At 37.2% G+C, this 21,545-nt stretch overlaps 2 protein-coding genes across 4 annotated transcripts; one reads left to right on the top strand and one right to left on the bottom strand.

Annotated features, from left to right (window-relative positions):
- The first annotated feature begins 1,286 nt into the window (after positions 1–1,286).
- lbx2 (ladybird homeobox 2) lies at positions 1,287–5,467 on the top strand. Its single transcript, XM_053631912.1, has 2 exons — positions 1,287–2,990; positions 3,838–5,467. The coding sequence occupies exons 1-2, from the start codon at positions 2,666–2,668 to the stop codon at positions 4,296–4,298; spliced, it is 786 nt and encodes a 261-aa protein (XP_053487887.1). The 5' UTR covers positions 1,287–2,665; the 3' UTR covers positions 4,299–5,467.
- Positions 5,468–7,273: 1,806 nt separating this feature from the next.
- pcgf1 (polycomb group ring finger 1) lies at positions 7,274–21,014 on the bottom strand. 3 transcript variants are annotated; one of them, XM_053631571.1, is made up of 9 exons: positions 20,781–21,014; positions 18,811–18,916; positions 16,103–16,255; positions 15,946–16,017; positions 14,113–14,218; positions 10,875–10,917; positions 9,933–10,019; positions 7,890–7,970; positions 7,274–7,431 (listed from the first exon to the last, which is right to left on the bottom strand). In XM_053631571.1, exons 1-9 carry the CDS (start codon positions 20,865–20,867, stop codon positions 7,381–7,383), a joined length of 786 nt encoding a protein of 261 aa, XP_053487546.1. In that variant the 5' UTR covers positions 20,868–21,014; the 3' UTR covers positions 7,274–7,380. The 3 variants fall into 3 exon arrangements, 2 of the variants coding, with proteins under 2 accessions (XP_053487546.1, XP_053487545.1); XM_053631570.1 differs by having other exon boundaries at positions 9,933–10,016; XR_008386624.1 differs by having other exon boundaries at positions 7,370–7,431; positions 7,890–8,883.
- Positions 21,015–21,545: the final 531 nt, after the last annotated feature.

Raw genomic sequence — 21,545 nt, 5'->3', positions numbered from 1 at the left:
TATTAAATATATTATAGAACATTGCAAAGTTTTAAACACATATTATACATACATACATATATATGTATGTGTGTATGTATATATATATATATAGAGAGAGAGAGAGAGAGAGAGAGAGAGAGAGAGAGAGAGAGAGAGTACATCTAGTATATCTCGTCTATATGCACAGAACAATAATAGGCATTACTGGATTAGTGTGTTTCTTCCTTTCTTTCGCTCTCTCCCTCTCTCTCTCTCTCTCTCTCTCTCTCTCTCTCTCTCTCTCGTGTGTGTGTATATGTGCGTGTGTGTGTGTGTGCTGCATTGTTTCTCATTTGCTATAAAACATGATATTTATCTCGGTTTGGTGTCACCCACGTGGACTGCTGTGGATCTGCTCTACTAGAATGTCGTGTTGTTTGCTGGGGTTTTGGCTTGCTTTGGTCCCTCTCCTCATGTCACCATATGGTGCTCCTGGCACGGACAATGCAATATGTCGGTGAAATCGTCGGCGGCTCGTGTAAGGCAAACATCTATCACTATGAACGATTATTAAAAGCCGGACGCAATGTTTCTTTTTTTCGGTTATCGACGTACCCTTTCCCTCTGTCATGTCTGATAGTATTTGTATAGCTACATATTCTTTAGATAGAGCTCAGAGGCTGAAGGGAAAACTCTGTAAAAAGCTCTATAAAAAAACGACATAAATTATTGTTTTATTATTATTCATATCGTATTGTGTATATTAATTTTTTAATTATTATTAATATGTCAACTGAATTATAACGCTAATAAGTAGGCTATATATGTGTGTAGTTTGCTGCTTATTATTTCTCAAATAACCAGCACACAAAACACATGAAAACGTGTTTACATAAACTAAGGGGGCTAATAAAAAGCCTTAATAAATAAATTGCAAAATATAAAATATGTATCTAATAACAATAACAGCCAATAATAATAATGATAATGCATAGACATATTACTTTAACAATTTACTGTTCACTGCAACCTGCTCATATTATTTGGTATAAAATTCTTGGCAAATATAATTTTAACATGGACGACTAATAATAATAATAATAATAATATTAATGATAATAATAATGATGATGATGATGATGATGATAATAATAATAATAATAATAATAATAATAATACACACCAAATTATTAATGGAATGCAATTCTAGCATCGCAAAGATCTTTAAAATACACGGTTGACACTTACCTGTGCTTCTCAGCGTCTACTGAGTTACCGTGCAGACAGTGCAGTAAGTAAAGAGACATAAGAATGAGAGAAGCGCGAGCTGCGTTTCGCTTCTTACCTGCGCGTAAAGGGAGACTGAGCACCGTCCCGCAGTCACGGTTACCGGCGTGATATTTCAAAGGTTATGGTGCTCATCTGCAAGGTAACTTAAACCTGCCCTGAAATGTCCACACATAACCATCTCCAGACTGTCCCTGTCCGTTTATTTGTATTTAGGCAACCATTAAATAAAAAGAAAGAATGTACCAGGATAATGACGCACAAGCTTAATACGTCTTTTTTTTTCTTTTTTTTTTTTTTAAATTCCATAGAATATATTGTTAGCTTGACCCATTTACATTTTGGGTTTTGGTAAATTGTTTTGTATGAAAACGTGTGTTGAAATTCAAATTCATTTATGAGATTTAATTTGAATATAGCGACGTGGTGTTCTAAGATTTACACACATTTATACAATGATTATTGAATGTTTAAAAGACTGTTATAAGGCTATTTCTGGTTTAGCTATTATTCTCATCGTTCATGTTTGTTAAGCAGGTTACAATTCACTTTTCTTTTGTTAAAGGTCATTATTATTATTATTATTATTATTATTATTATTATCCCCGTAATGGTGAATGGGTATTAGGTTTATTTGCTCGTAACCGAGCCTGATATTTGAATAATTAGCCAGAGCAATAATGAAATCACTCTACTTTGCAGGACTTCTTGGCAAGAACGCACACATCGTCTTTACTAATTGAGTCGAGGGAACGGTGGTGGTATTCTTGTAATGAGCTCACACTCTCCTTTTTTCAGAGATGGAGGCGCGTGGAGCACGTGGTTCGTCCTAAGTAGGAGTGGGGTGTCAGATGTATAAACATCTCTCGCCATCTCCTTTCTCTTTAAACTTCGCCATCACCGCGGGGGGAAACTCCTCCTATCCTCCTATTCTTGCGTCCAATTAATTATTAGGGTCTGGCCCTTTAAGACAGACCAGAGGGTCAGCAAGTGGCGTAGAGTTTCTCTAATTGAACTTCGCCCAATCAACAACAACTCGTTAGCGGTCGCTTGATCTCTCCTGTTTTTTTGCGCTTGGGCTTATTTTTTGTGTATGTAGCGACTTGGCCCCCGTGGCCAGTGTCATTTTCTTTCCCCAAACAAATTCATGGGGCTCCACGGAAGAAGTGGGATTGCTACAAGCGGACTGGGGCTCGGGTGCCTGTGAGAGCGCAGCGCACTACTGAAGCAATGGTGTTTTCGGACGAACCCCTCAGACCGAAGATTGCCAGCGGTTCCGTTTAAAAAGACAACGATACGAACTGAGAGAGAGAGAGAGAGCGAGAGAGAGAGAGAGAGTTGTTTTTATGCAGAAGGAAGCGATCGCGGCTGTTGCTCGAAATAGAAAACTTTGGTAACACTTTCTCATAGGACTGTCATGACCTCCAGTAAAGACATGAAGGCAGGCTCGGTGTTGCAATCGGGCAGCGAGGAGAGGAGACGGGGTCCTTTAGATCAGCTGCCACCCCCCGCTAACTCCAACAAGCCTCTAACTCCGTTCAGCATTGAGGATATCTTAAACAAACCGTCCGTGAAGAAGTCGGTGACGAGTCTGTGTCCGCCGCGCGTGCTCGAGAAGGTAGCGGGAGCGAATGCAGTGCGGAACGGCCTCAGCACTCCCTCTTCCCCCTTATGCGCTCTGGAGGAGCTAGCAAGCAAAACTTTTAAAGGACTTGAAGTCAACGTTATACAAGCCGCAGAAGGTAAAAAAAAATACTTCTAACATGTTTTGTATCCGTTTCGTTATTATTTAACCTATCATAGGTATTTTTCAAGTGTCAGAAATATGACCGAGAACATTTTGACGGTTTGAAAAGGTTTGAAAGTCATATGCTCTCTCTAAGGACACTAAATTTATCGCGGATGTGACATTTGGTTGAATGCTGCAGAATAAAATGTACCAAATTCCACAACACGTAGGTCCATAGTACCACTGTGTATGCGTTCTGTCATTATTAGTGTATCAGTAATCCTGCTGTGAATAATAACTTTCAATTCCACATTTTTAGTGGAAAAATAACTTTCCCACGTGTCACTTAGGTCAAAATTTAAATTTATAAATAAATTAAAATTTCTCGAATGTAATATCTAATAACATGTATACATCTATTTAATGTACTAGGCTATCTATATTTCGTAAACCTATTTTAAGATTATCGGTGCATGAACTAATTCTGCACGGGATTCTTACTGCATACTGTCCTTGATACAGTTGGAGAGATGTCAGGAGATGGATGGTTGGTATTCAAGGTGGTTTGTTAATATTTGACTGACTCGTGAAATAAATAAATAAATAAATAAATAAATAAATAAATAAATAAATAAATATATATTAAATGCTTCGTAATTAACAGCCAGGTTGTTTTGGAAAGCGTCCTATTTTTGTCCAAGAACAGCTGTTTTGCAGCTGGACTGCACAACTGCGGCCTAACGTGCACATGCGCACGCAAATCACAGCCACTTGCATAAGAACAGGTATTAAACCATTTTAAGCTGATAGTAAACATGCCTTAAAGTTTTTTTTTTTTCTCTCCGTGTTTTAATTGCCAGGACGTGAACAGCTGAACGCGTTCGGCCAGCGGCAGGTGTCGAAAAAGCGGCGGAAGTCGCGCACAGCCTTCACCAACCACCAGATCTACGAGTTAGAGAAGCGCTTCCTGTACCAAAAGTACCTCTCGCCGGCTGACCGCGATCAGATCGCACAGCAGCTTGGCCTCACCAACGCACAGGTCATCACCTGGTTCCAGAACCGACGAGCTAAGCTCAAGAGAGACCTGGAGGAGATGAAGGCGGATGTCGAGTCGCTGAAGAAGATCCCCCCACAGGCGCTGCAAAAACTCGTGTCTATGGAGGACATGGACGATGCGCACGGAGGCTCGGCTCCGATCTCACCGAGCGCGTCGCCGACAGCACACGGCCTCAGAGTCTTCCCTCAGTCGCCGCCTTCATCTCGAGGCCAAACCACAGACGAGTTCTCCGAAGAGGACGAAGAGATCGAGGTGGACGATTGAGACCTGGCCCAGTCATTTTCCGTACCGGGCGTCTCTCTTTTTCTGTGCTGATGAATTTGAAATGTCCTCATTGCTCTCTGCAGCAGCAGAACAGTCGTTTTTATCCACACAACTTTTGCACGAATGCTGAACTCTGCGGAAGAACTTAAAATTGAAAGGATGTTTTTTTTCCCTCCCCTTTCTCTCTTATGTTTTAATTTATTGCAAGGATTGTGAAAGCCTCCACGACTGACGACGAGCTGAAAAGGAGTACATTTCATTCAGTAGGATCTGAGAATTGATTAGTGATTGTGGTACAAGATCACGAATGCAACATGTTGTATGTACTTTTTTTTTTTTTTAAAAAAAGGGTTTATTTTATGCCACATAATATGAGGGGAAACTTGTGCAATTGTTTCGTTACGCAGTTCGTCAGTATCACACCAACTACATTACTGTTATAGCTGCTAATGATGCGCATCTGCCAAATGTGATTTTTTTTCCCAATGAATTTCTCAAGTATATAGGTCATATTTATATTTATACAATGTCAAGAAAGATGTCAGTTGAGTCATAGGAATAGTATTTGCCACTTCGCTGAAAATTAATATTCTCAGTTACAATTGCTGAAACATTTTCTCCCGTATTAGTGATATATTTGTAATTCTGGTCCTTAACTCTGGATGAAAAGCCACTCTTAAGTCTAAAAACTTTTGAAAAGAACTTAATAGCCAAATGATCCAAATAACAAGGGGGGTTGTGTGTATAAATCAACTTATGATGCATTTACGCGATAAAGTTATTGTAACATTCTATTTAATCACCATTTATGTAAATAAAGGTTATATGATATTTCAGATTGTTTCTTGAAGTTTGAAGTGATAATATGAGCATCAGAGTGCAATCTTGAATCATGAACAATTTTTTTTTTTTCCGTATGTGTATTTATTTTTTTTAAATCCTGATTTAGCCTACAGATAGGATAATTGATCGAGTTATGTGAGTGAAAATGTAGGATTAACATTAACACACCACAGGATTTTTAACCAAGCAGTCACTATATTTTAACAGATCACGTTCTGGTGGTTGCACATTATCTGTGTTAAGTGGTTAAGTGGCTGGAGTTCAATTAGGGACAATTGAACAAGCCCCCCCCATCAACACACTCATATGCTCTCTAGAAAAGCAAAGAAAAGGAAAGGGGAAGAAAAGAAAACAATTGTCACGAGAACTTTTGAGCTCGAGGCCTGGCAACAAAAAGCTTGCTTTCCCCTTCTCGACATATGGTTTACGAATTTTCCCCAACCCAAACTAGTCAGCATGATTGATTAGGTTAACCCGCCTTTGCCGCGTATAAACAGTCTGAGTTGCGCATCTGGGGCCCCTTTAAAATGCGTGTGTTAAAAACGCCCATGAATAGCAATGGATTAGCATGGGGCTCCTAATGAATAAATCTCAATGGGAAGCCTAAAGAAATGGGAGGACTGTTGCCTCTCTCTCTCTTTCACTCTCACTCTCTCTCCCCGCATCCGCACTAGCCGAATGGCCTTCTGCTCAATATCTTTCGCTTCATTTGGATCAGTTGTGAGCAGATCAAGGCAAAGACGTTTCGCTCAGGAAGAAGACAGAGCGCTGCAGTGCACATCTGACTTAATGGCTTGGAACAGCATAGGGGTTGAAAAGTCAAGTAGATTTTTGTGAGCGCATGGCTGGGAGGGAAGAGGAGCAGGGCGGCCAGAAACGACTCCGCACCGCGGGGAAAGTAACAGTAAAACCTAACAGCTCTGGTTCTTCTTTTGCAATATCTCTCAGTAGCTCTGCGTATATTATAGATAGTCATTTAATGTATTTCCTAGAAGAGCTTTGAATTGCCAACGCACGTAATCAGGGGCGCAAACTTTCCCGCAAAATACCTCAACTCTGTCATGCTGCTGTGTGTATATAGAGATCTGATTTCAGTGCAACTCTTTCGAGGAGAAAAACGGCTATTAACCATTCGGTACATCAATATCGCCATTAGATCATGTACGCATAATGGGCTGTAGTATTGCTTTGGAAATTAACGGGGCATGTCCGCATAAACTATTCTACGGCAGACCATAACGTTTATACTCTAGATTTTGTTCAGCCATAATGAACGCATTTGAACAGATAGGCTATTAAAGAAAATAATAATAATTTACATTAAACATTCTTATTATTATTACTAAAAAAAATAATGAATTTACGTTACAAAACATTTAAGAAGCAGAAATACTGCTGGAGGTTGAATTGAAATAAATTATATATTATATTGTAAATTAGCCATCAAAACTAAAGAATTATAGTGTTATAGTCTCGCGTCTATATTTCCTAGAATAAAGTATAGTCTCGCGTCTATATTCCCTATAGATTTATAAAATAAACAAACAAACTAAAATCAAAATCATTAAAAATAAAATCAGTCCGTAATTTCCTCAGATTTATCAGACTGAATAACATTATGAATCAGTAATTTTTGAGAGGAAAAAGACCGCGGTTAGAAATGACTATATGCGGTTAGCAATAGCAACCATGTGAACAGTATTTATTTACTTATTTATTTATCGGTAGGTCAGCTGCATTTTAAAGACTTATGGGCTTAGCTTTATAGCGGCTCACAGGATAGCCATATAAAGCCATTCTACATAAGATGTTTTATATTAATAGTCTTAAACACTACAAAAAAGGTCTGTCTAACGTGCCATCACAAATCAAACTCTGCCTAGACTATAATTAACCTTTTATGTAATGGAAATGTGTGCCATTGCTGCGTCGCGCTTCTGTATCACGTGGCAATGCCGCCCCCGTGTGTTCACTTTCAGAATTGCAGCGCCTCATATTTGGTCACCGGCTACTACTTTGCGTTAGGACCAGGGAAATGTTACACGTTGATAAATTAATGGATCATTTAAAAAGGATAGAAAGTCTTTAGACAGCAATATATATATTTTTTTTACACTTACATTTATTTATTTTTTTCAAAAATACAAAACAAAAATAAGTATATATGCAGAGAAAAAACTATTAAAATAGAATATGTGAAATACAAAATATTTACACCAGTAGATACTATTTTACTATCCTATCTTACTCTCTTGTCCTTGATGGCATAGTGAAGAACCAGTGGTTGAGCCTAAAGGGCAAGCAAAAAAGATATTTTTAGAATATGGTGCACAAGAAAAGCTAACATAAGCCTTAATCCACTAGAAACTACATTGTTCACATCATTAAAAGTATATGAGGCATGTCATTAGCTCTTTGAGCTCTATACTCAAGATTCACAAAGACATATGTCAGGATGTCAGGTTGGCCTTTCCAGACATAAAACTATGATTGTTCAACAAATTCCTTGAATCCCCCCCATGTGAATTTGGCATAAAATTTATCTAAGATCACTGTTTTCTACCATGTACCAGGGAAACAAATTTTTTATATTAACCAAAACAACCTCTCACTCTGAATATTGTATAAATAAACCATGAGTGAGAAGTGACAATTTGTAAATTAAAATGCCTAAGAAATAAACGTAGCATGTGAACAACAAGCTATTGCACAGCAACTGTAAGAGAACTCGGATTTAGATGGCAGTACCTTTCCAAACCAGTGTGACAGCCAGAGACGCTTCATGGTCATGTGATCTGGTAGAGATTCATTATTAAAAAGCATCTGGACCTAACACAATAAGAGCAGAAGACAGAACAAAGAAAGGTTTTCTTTCAACCTGGAACATAACATGGGCTGGGTTCAACAAGGGTCTTAATTACTGCTGAGAAAAAGGTTCTTAGACCCATGGCTCTCAAATTATGGTACAATGGTTTAGCAATATAAATACTCAAAGTTGGTATATTAATTATTGGAGTTCTCATAGTTATTAGTCCATTTGGTCACTTGAACTGATTGGGAAAGTTCAGTAATAAAAAGCTCTATGGCTCTAACAAATAGACAAACTATTATTGTGCACATTTGAAAAATGAGAATAACATCTCAATAGTTGTATTATGTTCATAAAATAAATCTTCACTAAAGGGGTCCCTGGTTGCAAAATAGAAGCCTTGATTTAGACTTCCCAGCGAGTAGTAGAATCAACATTTATGAATTGATAGCACTGTAGTATTAGAGTAGTTGTTCTGAGGTTCTCTGGTTAGCTCTGCTTGAGGATATGTGTATTTCATACCTCATGTGTTAGTTATTTTTGAGAATTTAATATGCATAAATTATTATTACTTCATGTCCCTTTCCTCTGCTGTCTCATGAAAACATTTACAGGACAGTTAAATATTAAAGGAGAAATAAAGTGCTAAATTGTTACCGTTTGATCGGCATTACAGTTCCAAAATCAAATGTTGGACAGGTGTGTAAAAGGACCCATATTTGCTGTATGAGAGATTTTCCTGTTAATTGTACTTCTTTGTATTGTACAACTTCATTTTTTCTATCATTACGTATCCATCAACTACTGAAGCCAACCATCTCCAAGAAGACATGGTGTTCATTTCCAGTTGAGTGGTAAGGAAACAAACGTGTGCTGCTTGATCCATCTTAAGCGTCACCTGATTATCATCAATGCTACACCACTGCTACTTCCCTAGTACCAAGAAACACATTATGGCACATTCAATTTTTGAGCAGGTTACATTGAATTTCCCGTTCTGAAATTGCCAGCAAGATACAGAGACAGTTCCAACAGAGATATTAAAATATTATTATTATTATTATTATTATTATTATTATAGATGCACCGATACTAAATTTCTCAGCCGAAACCGAGAACCGATTATTCAGAGTGATACTGCCCGATACCGATAACCGATACTGATAGTTCTGCCTTTTATGCCTTCTTTTAAATTAATAATAATTAATTCCACAATTCTGAAAGAAATGCAAATAAAAACTTTATTCTCTCCATTTCAACAAGTTGTTTCACATTAACTGGTCTCAAACAGAAAACACATTACTCAAATTAACATTAACACACGAACTAAATTCTGAAGATTAAAGTAAGATTTCGTAACTTATTGAATGTTATTAATTCATATTAACATTGACTGAATTCTAAAAAAACCTCCTGTTAGTCTCACATTCACTCAACACAAACAAAAGCATTTCTACTTCATCACTGAACATCAAACTGGTAATATATAATATAAACTTTTTTATATATTAACATTAACTGGATATGAAATGTACTACTCTACAAATATATTTCTCTGTGCAATTTCTCTGTACTTTTTTGTCACCTCCTTTTTATTTAAATCTTTCAACCATGTACTGGCGCTTTAATTCAGCTCGAGCAGCGAGGCAAAAAAAAAAAAAAATGACTCTACGCCGAAACTCGCACTTCACTTCTGCAGCGTCTAGTGTAAAATTTTAGCAGTGCAGAGCTTACAAACTGCAGTTTTGTCATCATTCCACACAAGAGACATCTTGACACACAGCACGGAATCAATGTGTTTTCCCTCCCTCTTTTGATTGACAGGATATAATCGGCCCTGATCATCGGAGGTTTTAAACTAATCGGCCGATGGTGTGAAAATCACCTTTATCGGCCAATACATTGGTGCATCTTTAATTATTATAATATTATATAATATAACAAGGTTATTTGAATAAGGAGAACGAATTAAAAAAACGGACCTGGTGCCTCTCCACATTGAGTCGATGGCACAAAACTTTCCTCAGGTGTCTGACCTCGGCTCGGACTGAGCAGCGCACAAACTTCTGCTGCGGAGATCAGAGAGGACAATTCACAACCACAGTGCATATGTTTACCATGGGCTATATTTACAAAAAGTCTCCAAGCTAAAAGTATCTCCTAACTGTCAGATGTGCCAGAAGTGGGCGTGTTAATCCGGATAAGACTATTTGTTTCAGCCCAAAATAAATAAAGCATTTTAGCATTAACTACAGGTCCAAAACCTGTCAACAGCACTAGTCCAGAGGACTCCCATTTCATGAACACTGAACCAGGAACAATCCTAAATGGTTGCTGGCCTGTATTTAATAGCACAATCAAGATAATGTGTGAAATTCATAACAACAAGAAGCTTTTAAAAATGTATCATCTCAATGGTGGGGGTATTGCAAGGATTGTGGAGCCGTGAGGGAGATGGTAACCTTACATACTTCAAAAAGTATTGCAGTATCACTGTAGCTCGAAAAGTCCACTACTTGCCCATGTGAGCAAATTTAGTTATGCCTTATGCATTCAGTTATAATTTCATACAGGAAACCAGTGACTTGAAATGCAATATTGGGAATTTGCTATGATATTGCTCAATCATCTTTAACCACAACATTCAGCTTCAGCCTTCCTCTTGGCTTAGGAATTCCTCAGGTAAAACGTTTTTCAGCAGGATCATGAACAGGTTTTAAGAAGAAACTTAACTAGGATCATTTAGTGGCATTATACTGTATGATTTCCTTTTTGTAACTACAGCCCTAGATGTACATTCATACATGTACAGTACATTCAACACAAATTTATATCATGCTGCCTTATCACAAATTTTTTAATCTAAACATTAACAACAACAAAAAAAAGACAGACATATTTCTAGTCTGTTCATCATGCCTTACCTGTAAAGTTAATTTATTTTTGTCTTTTCCAGATAATGATGAGCTGCAATGACAAAGAACAAATTACTCAAGATTAAATGCATCTCAAATGACAAGGTCCTCCAAAAAGTGTAATAATGATGTAAACAAATATACAGCACATAAACTAGAGGGATGTACAGAAAGTGTTTTTGCCAAGTGCCTTAAGCTGAATGAATGTAGAAAGGTGACAGAGATACAGTTGTACCCATAAGTTTGCATACCCCTTGTAGAATCTACTAAATCTGAATACTGTAACAAAATAAGAGGGATCATAAAAATCCCATGTTTTTTTATTTAGTACTGTCCTGAATAAGCTATTTCACATAACAGATGTTTACGTAGTCCACAAGACAAGATAATAGCTGAATTGATAAAAATTACCCCTCTTATTTTGTTAACAGTATTAAGATTTATCAGATTCTGCAAGGGCTATGCAAACTTTTGGGCACAACTGTATTTCTCTGTACCATCAACTCGAGAAGGTAGTTACAACCATCGACTCGGATAAGCAAGTTGCAAGCCATCCATAAGGTCGAGCTAGTTAGTTGACATTAAATAAAAATATTCCAACTGAACTAATGTTAGTATCTAACGTGGCTTAAATAAAGTCAGGCTGTGGTCACATGCAACGTCTGTTACATACAGTGATTTTGAACTACAAAAGATTAATTAGAAGATTTTACAGGGCCAACAAATCTAAGAAATTAAAGAGTGCAAAGCAGGGCTGCAATATTTGCTGTTATGTGATATATAAAATATAAATGAAATTCAGTATATTCAGTATATGCGCACGATTGCAAATGATACTGCTGCGACATTTCAGACACAGCATGGCCAAAAGTTTTATTCCTAAAAAAGTATCGTGGCATTTTACGTGGCAAACCAAAATGGGCAGAGTGATGCATAAAGTGAAACATCCAATTAGAAGAAATATAGAAGGCACTTTTGGAACACTTTTGGAGTGGATTGGAGCAAATAGTTGTTTAGTTAATGAATAGCATTCTGACCATACTGACAATCAGATTATTATGAATTTATTATGTTCTGCCAGTGTATGTGATTAAATAAAAGTTAATTCATTGAAACGTGAACCCAAAAGGTCAATGGCAGTTAGAACCTTCACAAAGTTGCTGCAGTACAAGCTGAAATATAGCTATTAACTGTTTAGATTCTGAGCATAATATAGCATAAATATAAAATTTTAAAGTACCTTTAGTAAGAAAATAATGCTTTGTGCCTAAGTTGATGAACATGGGAGCATATTAGAAGTGGTGTGCTCACAGTGCACACACCACATCTGGTGTAAATTGGATTTAAAATAATCTTGTTCTCATAGTAAAGCAATCGAATATATATTCTCCCAATGCAAAGTTGTGTGTTGAAACTACAGACAATTCATCTGTTATCTCAACACTTCAATGGCAAAAACAGATTAATTTAAGCCATTTAATAGTAATTAGGAAATGAAAACATTGCCACATTCTCTTATTAGTCATCACTATAGTTACAGTATAAGTCAGCTCCGTATCTGCAATTTAGGACTTAATTATCCAGTTAGCAATGAGTGACAAGATGGTATTCACTTAAACTCAACTTCCTGCCCATTGGAGAAAGATCTGTCAAACTCGTATATGATCATGAGCTTATATGTTTTGATTGATATATCAAACACACATTCACATACCATGTACATTTCATATATTCCTCTTCCTTCATATATGCCAATACACACACGTATTTTCATTTCTGACTCATAAATCTTAAAAGATTGTTTTCTATATGATGTATTAACCATTTTTAACATACACGTACGAGGAGCCATACATTGTAACATGAAACGTGTTCGTTCTACTCTGCATATTTGCAAGAGATAGACTTGATTTACAGGTTTTTTTTAAGAAAGCTTGCATATGGGAGCACTTTCCTCCTTTATCTTGGTGTCCTTTTATTTGCCTCATGAATGAGTTCCTCTTCATCAGTTTTTTAAGGTGCAAAAGACCAACTCAAAACAAACTGGCATCCTTCCAAAAAAAAACAAAAAAAAAAAACAACAACAACAGGTGCACGATGTTGTCATCATTGTTATCCTGCTACACTTGCTGTTCGAACAGCTGTCAAGACTTTAGTCACAGGGGCATTTCAAGTGAACATTTATTTGTCTGAATTCCTGGAAATCTAAATTTTAAAAGTAAATTTTTTTTTAATAAATAAAGTAATTTTATATATATATATATATATATATATATATATATATATATATAACAATTGTGGTAATAAAAAAATTATTAAAACTTGATTAAAACCACATGATAGCTGCAGACACCTGTAAGAAAAAAGATTTCAGTCTTTTGAAATGGAAATGTAATGGTTTTACCAGTAACATCACCGGCATTTAAATATTGGGGTTTTCCCCAGTTTTTCAGAGGGCTAAGGTGCTGTCTGGGTTCCGGAGGGTGGTGGTGGTTTGAGGGTGTGAAGTTATTGGAAGGAAATTTTACGTTATTTACAGGGTTTTTTTTTGGCAGCACTTAACTGTACCTAGGAACACCATGTCATTAATAAGACTAAGGTTGTAAGGAATTTGTATTTCTTAGTTCATACTGAATTCTCATTTCAGTTGGTTCACACAATCATCCATGCATCAACCTTGAAATCTAGGGTTGTGGATGGGACAATCAGTAATTCAAGCTAACAAAAATATCCTTAAAGCTATACTTTTGTGCTTTCATTTGTTAACATTAGTAATTAATTAAGCAATTGTCATTTGGCAGGTGTTCTTATCCTGACTTCTGGTCACATTACAATAAACTGATGCGTCAGGTGACGACATTAAAATTAGCATTCAGCCAAAGCCCTCTTCGATTCACGTTCATCGAAGATGAGCACAGCATTTTCAGCTACAACAATCACAAAAAACTCCGCAAAATCCTATACGGACGGATTTATTTATGCCAGTACAAGCTCAAACATCACATTCCTAACATTAGAAACACTGCTTCTATAAAATGGTTTACTCCTCTTGCAATCCCATGCAGGTGTATAGTGCATCCACTGTCTAGCATGTGATTTTGCAACTGAATTTTCTTACTGATTTTGCAACCTGTCACAGAATGTTCAGAATAAACAAACACAACAACAGCTTAATTGTGAATTCACACAAACATCAGTCTCTTCTTGTACATTTTTTTCCCTTAACAAGACTAAAACTGTGACTTACCTTTGTTTCTCTAGACATAGCGAGACTTGTTCATCATATCTGTAGAAATGGGCTTTAGAGTGATCAAAGCTGGTGTACGGTAATCCTGTATTATCTGGCAACGAGTCTATAAGGAACAAATACAGCAAAAATTAGTCATCGTTGAAGGTCATTATTTGCGAAGTTTTATACAGAATTTGTAGGTGATATTTAAAATTGAATCTTATGCTGCCTTGGCACTGCAAAACAATTTTTTTTTAAATGTAGAAAGTTCAGTTTAAAGGTGGAATAGTCTATTTGTTTTATTCAGCACTTGTACAAATAACCTGAAAGATATGCAGAATATACTTTACAAAAAAAAAAGATTAAGCCATGGCCTTAACAAAAGTTTATTAAGTCGCTGAGAAAACCTGTTTGGAAAACTGACTTCTGGTCCCAAATGGTTGTTTGTGTTTGGATGTGCTTCCTGTCAGTCATTTTATAGCCACTATATGAACTACCTAACATCCTGGTGGCAGAGCTTCATGAACATGCGCGGTAATCAAATCAATAGGTGGGGTCAAAAGTCGAACCCACCTAATTGTTACAGAGCTAATCTAAAAAAAAAAAATAACAATAATAAAATAAAAAATGAGGACCAATCTTACCAATTGCACCTTTAAATGAATTTTATTGTAATATTAGCAACATTCTGAGCATCATTAGCACCAGAACACAACCTCTGCTAAAGAACAGCTTCAAGCTGTCGAACGGGTTGAATTGTATTTATTTTGGACCAAAGAAAATATTGTTTATTTTAAAAGGTTTCCCAAATTTCATCCAATTACTTTCTGCATTTACAAACTATAGATTTTCCAAACTACACATACTGTAAGTGGTTTTCTTTGGCTCACAGAATAGTTCATAAAAATGCATAACATGAAATACAGTGATGCAAATCAGATCATCATTATGCCAAAGTTAGGTTCGTAACCGTTTACACAGACAACAATATTCCGATATTAACCCGATTTAGACAATACTCCGATTAAGAAACTACCATGTAAACAACGATTACCGATTACCTTAATCCAGCTAAAGTCATACTCGAAATAAACACAAATCGAATTAAAACGTGTGGAGTATTCCTATTTTAGTCGCATTATCGAAGTATATTATAGACATGTACACACCTTAATAACACAATTAACGTCGTGTGGGAGTTATGGACGCATTTTGTGACAGGACACATACACACACGGCAGTGCTCAACCGTTTGACAGCAAACGAGAGCACGGCTGCGTCCGAAACTGCGTACTTACCTACTATATAATAGGTGAAATACATGTATACATGGCAAGTATGCAGTTTCGGCAGTCGTCTATTTGCATGTATAGCATGACAAATAATTAACTGCACTTGAAGCTTTCATAAAATTTAAAATGAAACACCCATAACTGTATATGATTCCATAACGAAGACGAACTTTATGTTGATAAGAGAAATTCTGGAGGGAACGTCAGACGGTGTGGCGTGGGGACGTAATGACGTGTGCCGTTAATCGATCTATGTTGTATAACATGTAAAACGGAACATGAAAGGGGTACTCTAAAAGCAACTCATGTTCTGTCTTATTCAGAATATTGTCTTTTTCAGAATAGGGTCAATAATTAGATTGTTGTCCATGTATACGTAGTCAATGTAAGATATGAAAGTGAAAACCTCTATCAGGCAAAGGGCACACTTCAGCTGAAGGAAAAGAAGATATAAATCAGCCATAAAACAGTAAATAAATAAGCCCAATTATCAGGCCATGCCAGCCACATTGCATCATTTCGAGTCGGAAAAACCTGTTGTGTTTTCACAAGTTCTTACCATCCCCTAACGGTTGTATGATGCGCTCAAGACCTCTTGACTGATAAAATTCCCTGATTCTTTTGTCTTCACCTGAGAAACAAGGAAAAAAAAAAAAAATTAGGCATTCAGTATTGCAAAACTAATGTTGTTCTAATGCAGATCAGGGGGTACTTACTCTCCTGTAGACCTGGAACAAGTTTGTAAACTATGTCTTGCATTACTCTGTCCAGCTTAAGATTTAGCAAGGGCTGTGTTTCATGAATTTTGATGTTACACATAGGACAATATTTGCTGGTCTGGAGGTATTTCACAATGCAACTCTTGCAGACTAGAAAGGAAAGAAAAGAATTTTAAAATTTTACATTTGGCAGAACAATAAGGCATCTTAGATAAAAGTGCCATAAATCACATTTATACTACAAAGCCGCTGAATTCTCAAATTTGATTTGAGAATCTGGTTCAGCCGACTGAAATTCAAATCACAGGTTTATATTATTGTGCTGGTTGTGAGTATTATATAGTGGACACTCCCAAACCTTGCAACTGATTAAACACGAATTATACAACAAAGAAAAACATATGAAAGTTGCGTTTACTGTAAGGAGACATTTATTTAACTGGGTAATTTTTATAAATTCAGCTATTATCTTGTCTTGGACTATATGTAAACATCTGTTATGTGAAGCAGCTTATTCAGGACCGTACTAAATGAAAAACATGGGAAGTTTATGATCCCTCTTATTTTGTTAACTGTATTCAGATTGAGCAGATTCTTCAAGGGGTATGCAAACTTTTGGGCACAACTGTAAGAGAAATAAAACAATTTTGGACATGATGTTATTAGAAAAGAATCAACTTCAAGGTGGTAATGCATCACATCACAACACTGTTCATTATTTTCCTATAACACACCCCATCATGTTTATTATTATTATTATTATTATTATTATTATTATTATAAATAATAAAAAAGGAATGCCCCGTAAGATGTGTAGTTATGGGTTATTTAACATTTTCTTTTTGGTTATTTAAGGTTTATGCTTAAGCCACAAACAATAAAGGGAAATAAGTATTCAGGCACTTTTGGTTTTGCTATTAATATACATCTAGTGTATAAATCCACTTCAACTACATTTACACACATCCTTTTGACTTTGTAGTTATAAACATGAAAGTACATATTCGTAAGCATAAAAGATATGTTTAGAAAATAAAATTGATAGGGGAAAAAAGTATTTGGACACCACAAATGACAAACAGTACTTTGTTGCAAAGCTGCTGTTGGTATATACAACTTCAAGATTTCTCTGAGAAGTACAACATAGCTTTTTGAACAGGCCATGCATGGCCTGTTCACGTTATTTTGGCTGTATGTTTGGGGTCATTGTTTTTTCTCAATCCTCTCCCCATTCTTGATCGATGAGATTAAATTATCCTCTAATATGTCCCAGCGCATCACTCAATTCATGTTTCCTTTGATGACATGTAATGCCCCAGTACAGAAAAGCAGCTCCATATCATGATGCTCCCACTCAGTGCATCCCTGTGGGTATGGTGATCTGTGGATCATACACACAACCCATCTTTCTCCAGACATGAATTATTCCCCAGAGAGCTCTATTTTTGTTTCCTCTGACCAGAGTATCTTCTACCAAGAGAGTTCTGCTTTGTTTAAATCCTTTTAGACACACATCTCTGTGCTCCATTTTCAGCGCGGGGTGTAGAAAAGGGGAGGATTGTGGTGCCGTTTTATCACTCATCGTTCTGCTAGCTTCTCTCTTACGCTCCTAATTGTTAGTCTGAGAGTGTGTTGTGAATCTTGCGGGGCGCACCTGTCAGGGAATGATTAGCTGTGGTTCCATTAATTATTCAACTAATTGTAGTAAAAGGGATGTTTAAGGTTTTACTAAGGGTTTCCTTCACCTACACCATGACTACTAATTGCTGTGAGACCTTTGCAAACAATGGCAAATGTTTTTTTTTTAATGATAGCAGGTGTAATTTGCCTAGAATTTGATTTATTTTTATATAACCTTTACAAATATATTTAATATTGCGTCCACCATTTTTTCCCTCTATGAATTTATGTATTTATTAAAACTTTTTTTTAAATTACAAAGTCAAATGACATGATGTGTAAAATTTGATGTGGATATATGCACAGGAAGTAGATTAAATAACAAAACAAAACAAAAAAGTGTCTGAATGTATGTTTCCACTCACTGTTTATCCACTGCCACTTTGAAAGAAAATGAATCGCAATGCCAGGAGCAGGAAATAGTCTGGAACGTGTGGAAGAAAGCTTGTAGTGTGGTAGATGTTGGAGTATTGTTTTCTTGTTATGCTTGTGTCAGTTTCTTATCTCCTTCTGATTTGCTAGATTGAACAGCCAACAATGCAGGACACTCTAAAAATACTATAATCAATGAGTTTGACTGGCAGGACAGATGACCAGCAAGATTTGGCCTTCTTCTGCCAACCTTTACCACCACAGAGAACATGTGGGATGCCCTATATGATTAACAAGACACAGTTTCCCAACCTTCATCCTGAAGTACCCCCAGCCTGCACATTTTAGATTTCCCTGCTCCAAAGACACCAGACACGACTAATCAGCCAATTAACAGCCATTCCTGAGTTGAAATGGCTATGTTAGAGTAAGGAAACCAGGGTTCGAAACCTGTGAAATAAGATGACGTGACCATCAATGGCCAGCAACATCAGCATGCCCTTATGTAGGAATAGGGGTATGTCCAGAGAGATCTGATCGCAATATGTCCTCAAGCCAAGCAAGATTCTAAAGTACTAGTAGAACGTGTTCAAAACAATTACTTTTCTGATATTTCTACAAGTGTTGCCCCCAAAGGGGTGCACGGAACTTACAGGTATGAAGACACTCAGTAATAGTTGTGGCATCAATGAAATATCCCGCACACAGGTAGCACACAATGTGTTCATTCAGGTCCTTGATTTTTATCTTCACTTCTTCCTGTTAAATCAAACGAGATAATAAGGAAACATATCTCATATATTAATATACTGTGTGTGAGAAGGATTTGACCACAAAAGACAAAAGTGCAAACAGAGTTGCCAAGATTTTTAGACCTGTTATTTGCTTTATTTTTTAAAAAGAACCAACAACAAATCTAGTGATTTTCTGAGCAGACATCAGCTACTGTTCTGCACTCGATATGGCTCTCCAGCTCACACCATAACTGCTGGTTATACGAGTTAAGACTGCAAGCTCCGTCGACTCACCACCAGTATGCAACACCTGACCCAGTTGCGTTTGAGTGAGCCGATGTCCCCAACAACCAATCAGATCATCATTGTTCCCAATGACGACTTCCTGATCATCATTGCTTGTCCCACCTGCACACTTCTCTGATCGTCCTTTTAAACCATCTTCTTTGGTTATATTTCCAAGTATTTAAATGGAATATTACCACGGCGCTGTTTAATACTCGATTCCGATTGGCTGACAGACGTTCTAAGGTGTGCAATTATTTTTCAGTTAATACACAGCTAAAGTAGCTCCAAGCAGGTTTTGACCACCTGTCGTTAATTATCCTTACTTATGCGACAGTTAGTTCCACTAATTTGATTGGATAAACGGTGTTTCAAGAGTGCTTATATTTAGTATAATAGCACTGGGACGTTTCACTGTTTGTCTCACTCCACTTGTCTGTCTTCATTACATTGAAACCATTATTACATTTACTATGGGATGTCAGTCTGTGCGTTGCATAGCAACATACGGCTGTCTGTTTCCTGACTATTCACTACCACTGCTTCTGCATCCAGAAATTTGTTCAATATGAGACCAAAGTTGTTCAATATGAAAAATTATAATCTATTATTTTCCATTTTATTTCAATTGTCTTCTGAAAATCTTCGTTCTTATTGTAACACGTTTGGATGCAAATCCGCCTATTACGTCATCTAGCGACTTCTAACGACTTTCTGATCGTACATTTGAGACTTTCCCCTGAAGAGCTGGCAACACTGTGGCGTGCAAAACCACCATGGACTAAAACCAAACAAAACAGATTTCCACGTGGAGCGCGGGCCATCTGAGGACTGCAGGGGAAAAAGTATGACTAAACACCAATATCAAGCACAATTTCGGCATAAAAATGTAATACAGTACCAGTATTTAGCCTAGCGCAGATTATAAAGGTGGTTTACAATGTAACGAAATGAAATAATGGTTGTGTGTTGAAGGCTTGAACATCGCGCAGCCTCCGCGGTCTCGTAAAGCAGCGGAGTAAAGAGTCTTCAGTGAAGCTACAGCATGAACGAGCTCCGAGGCAAGAATAAGCGCTACAGAAATATTTTTACTTGTTTATTTTGTCACGCGAGTGATATACTGTGGCAACATTTACTACCGAGTCCGTATATAGGTATAAAATCAGCACACGAGGAGGAGGAGGAGGCGGCTTTGACGCTCATGGATGCACTTGTTCAGTCGTGCTAACCAGCTAACAGAACAATCTTTGCATGTCGCGAGGATGGACACGTTCTCTCGAGCTCTCACAATGAAATTTGGATGGCATATGGGCAAATTTTCCGACTTCATCTCTATTTACAAATCTCAAAGCGCGAAGCAATACCCGGACCCCATAGAAAACAAAGCCAAAAAAAAGCATCGAGATGGTGAACAACAGCACATTCGATTCATCCACACTCACGCCTGCGCAAAGCCGCTGCATGCTCGCGCAGTCCGTGTCGCTTCCCCGCAGTCCGGGCGAGTGCGCGGCTGCACGAGCCCTATTTATATCGTATCACGAGCACTCCGCTAAATTCCCTGCACGAGCAGCTACGCCGTGTCTCGATAAGCTCTCTTTACTCACCTCATTTCTTAAAGGATCAAGTTTATAAACGTTCTGTAGTTGATTTCTTAGCCGCATAGCTATCGCCATTGGACCTTGCTCCGCCATCTTTGGGAATTCTGCTTACTTCCGGGTAACGGGAGTGGGCATGTTCGGTGGTAGCGCGCAGTGTGAGAGAACCGCTCCTCGGCATAACGCTGTAATCTGACTTCAGTTTCTAATTACAGGGCAAGCAGCACGTGGAAAAGTACGGCGTTGTTATGATGTGTTGTCAGACTTTGTGAGAAATTGACGTGGGCTCAGAGCAAACATGGCGCCGAAAGATGCAGCAATTAAGCAAAGAATGCATTCGAGAATAACTTTGCAATTAATTCCAGTGTTTTAGGTTCAGGGGCTCAATATTCGCTGTCAATTATTGAGGGGATTAAATATGTAGTGGTTTATACAGTAAGTAAATGAATTGTGTTGTAAGAAAACCCTTCAACTCAAACCGTTTCTGGTTGTAGGGGCATTAGCATTAGGGTGCTCGTATGGTTGGGGTGCAAGTTGTGACCCACTGATGTTACATTTTCAAAATAAATGTAGGCTATGTGAAGGTGAAGGGTATTTGAACATAGGCGAGATGTCTTTCATAACAATCCATAAAAACCTATATTTCAGAAAAATTACATAAAACAACAATAAAACCTATCTATATCCCTTAACAAAATGTATTTTGTCTGTCTTATGAGACTATAGGTTTACCTTGAAATATAATCACATACATATCAAAATTGTATAATTGTT

This window comes from Ictalurus furcatus, chromosome 8 (assembly GCF_023375685.1).
Source record: "Ictalurus furcatus strain D&B chromosome 8, Billie_1.0, whole genome shotgun sequence".
Taxonomy (NCBI): Eukaryota; Metazoa; Chordata; class Actinopteri; order Siluriformes; family Ictaluridae; genus Ictalurus; species Ictalurus furcatus.
The sequence above is the reverse complement of the archived record's forward strand: the minus strand, read 5'-3'. Positions and strand labels throughout refer to the sequence as shown.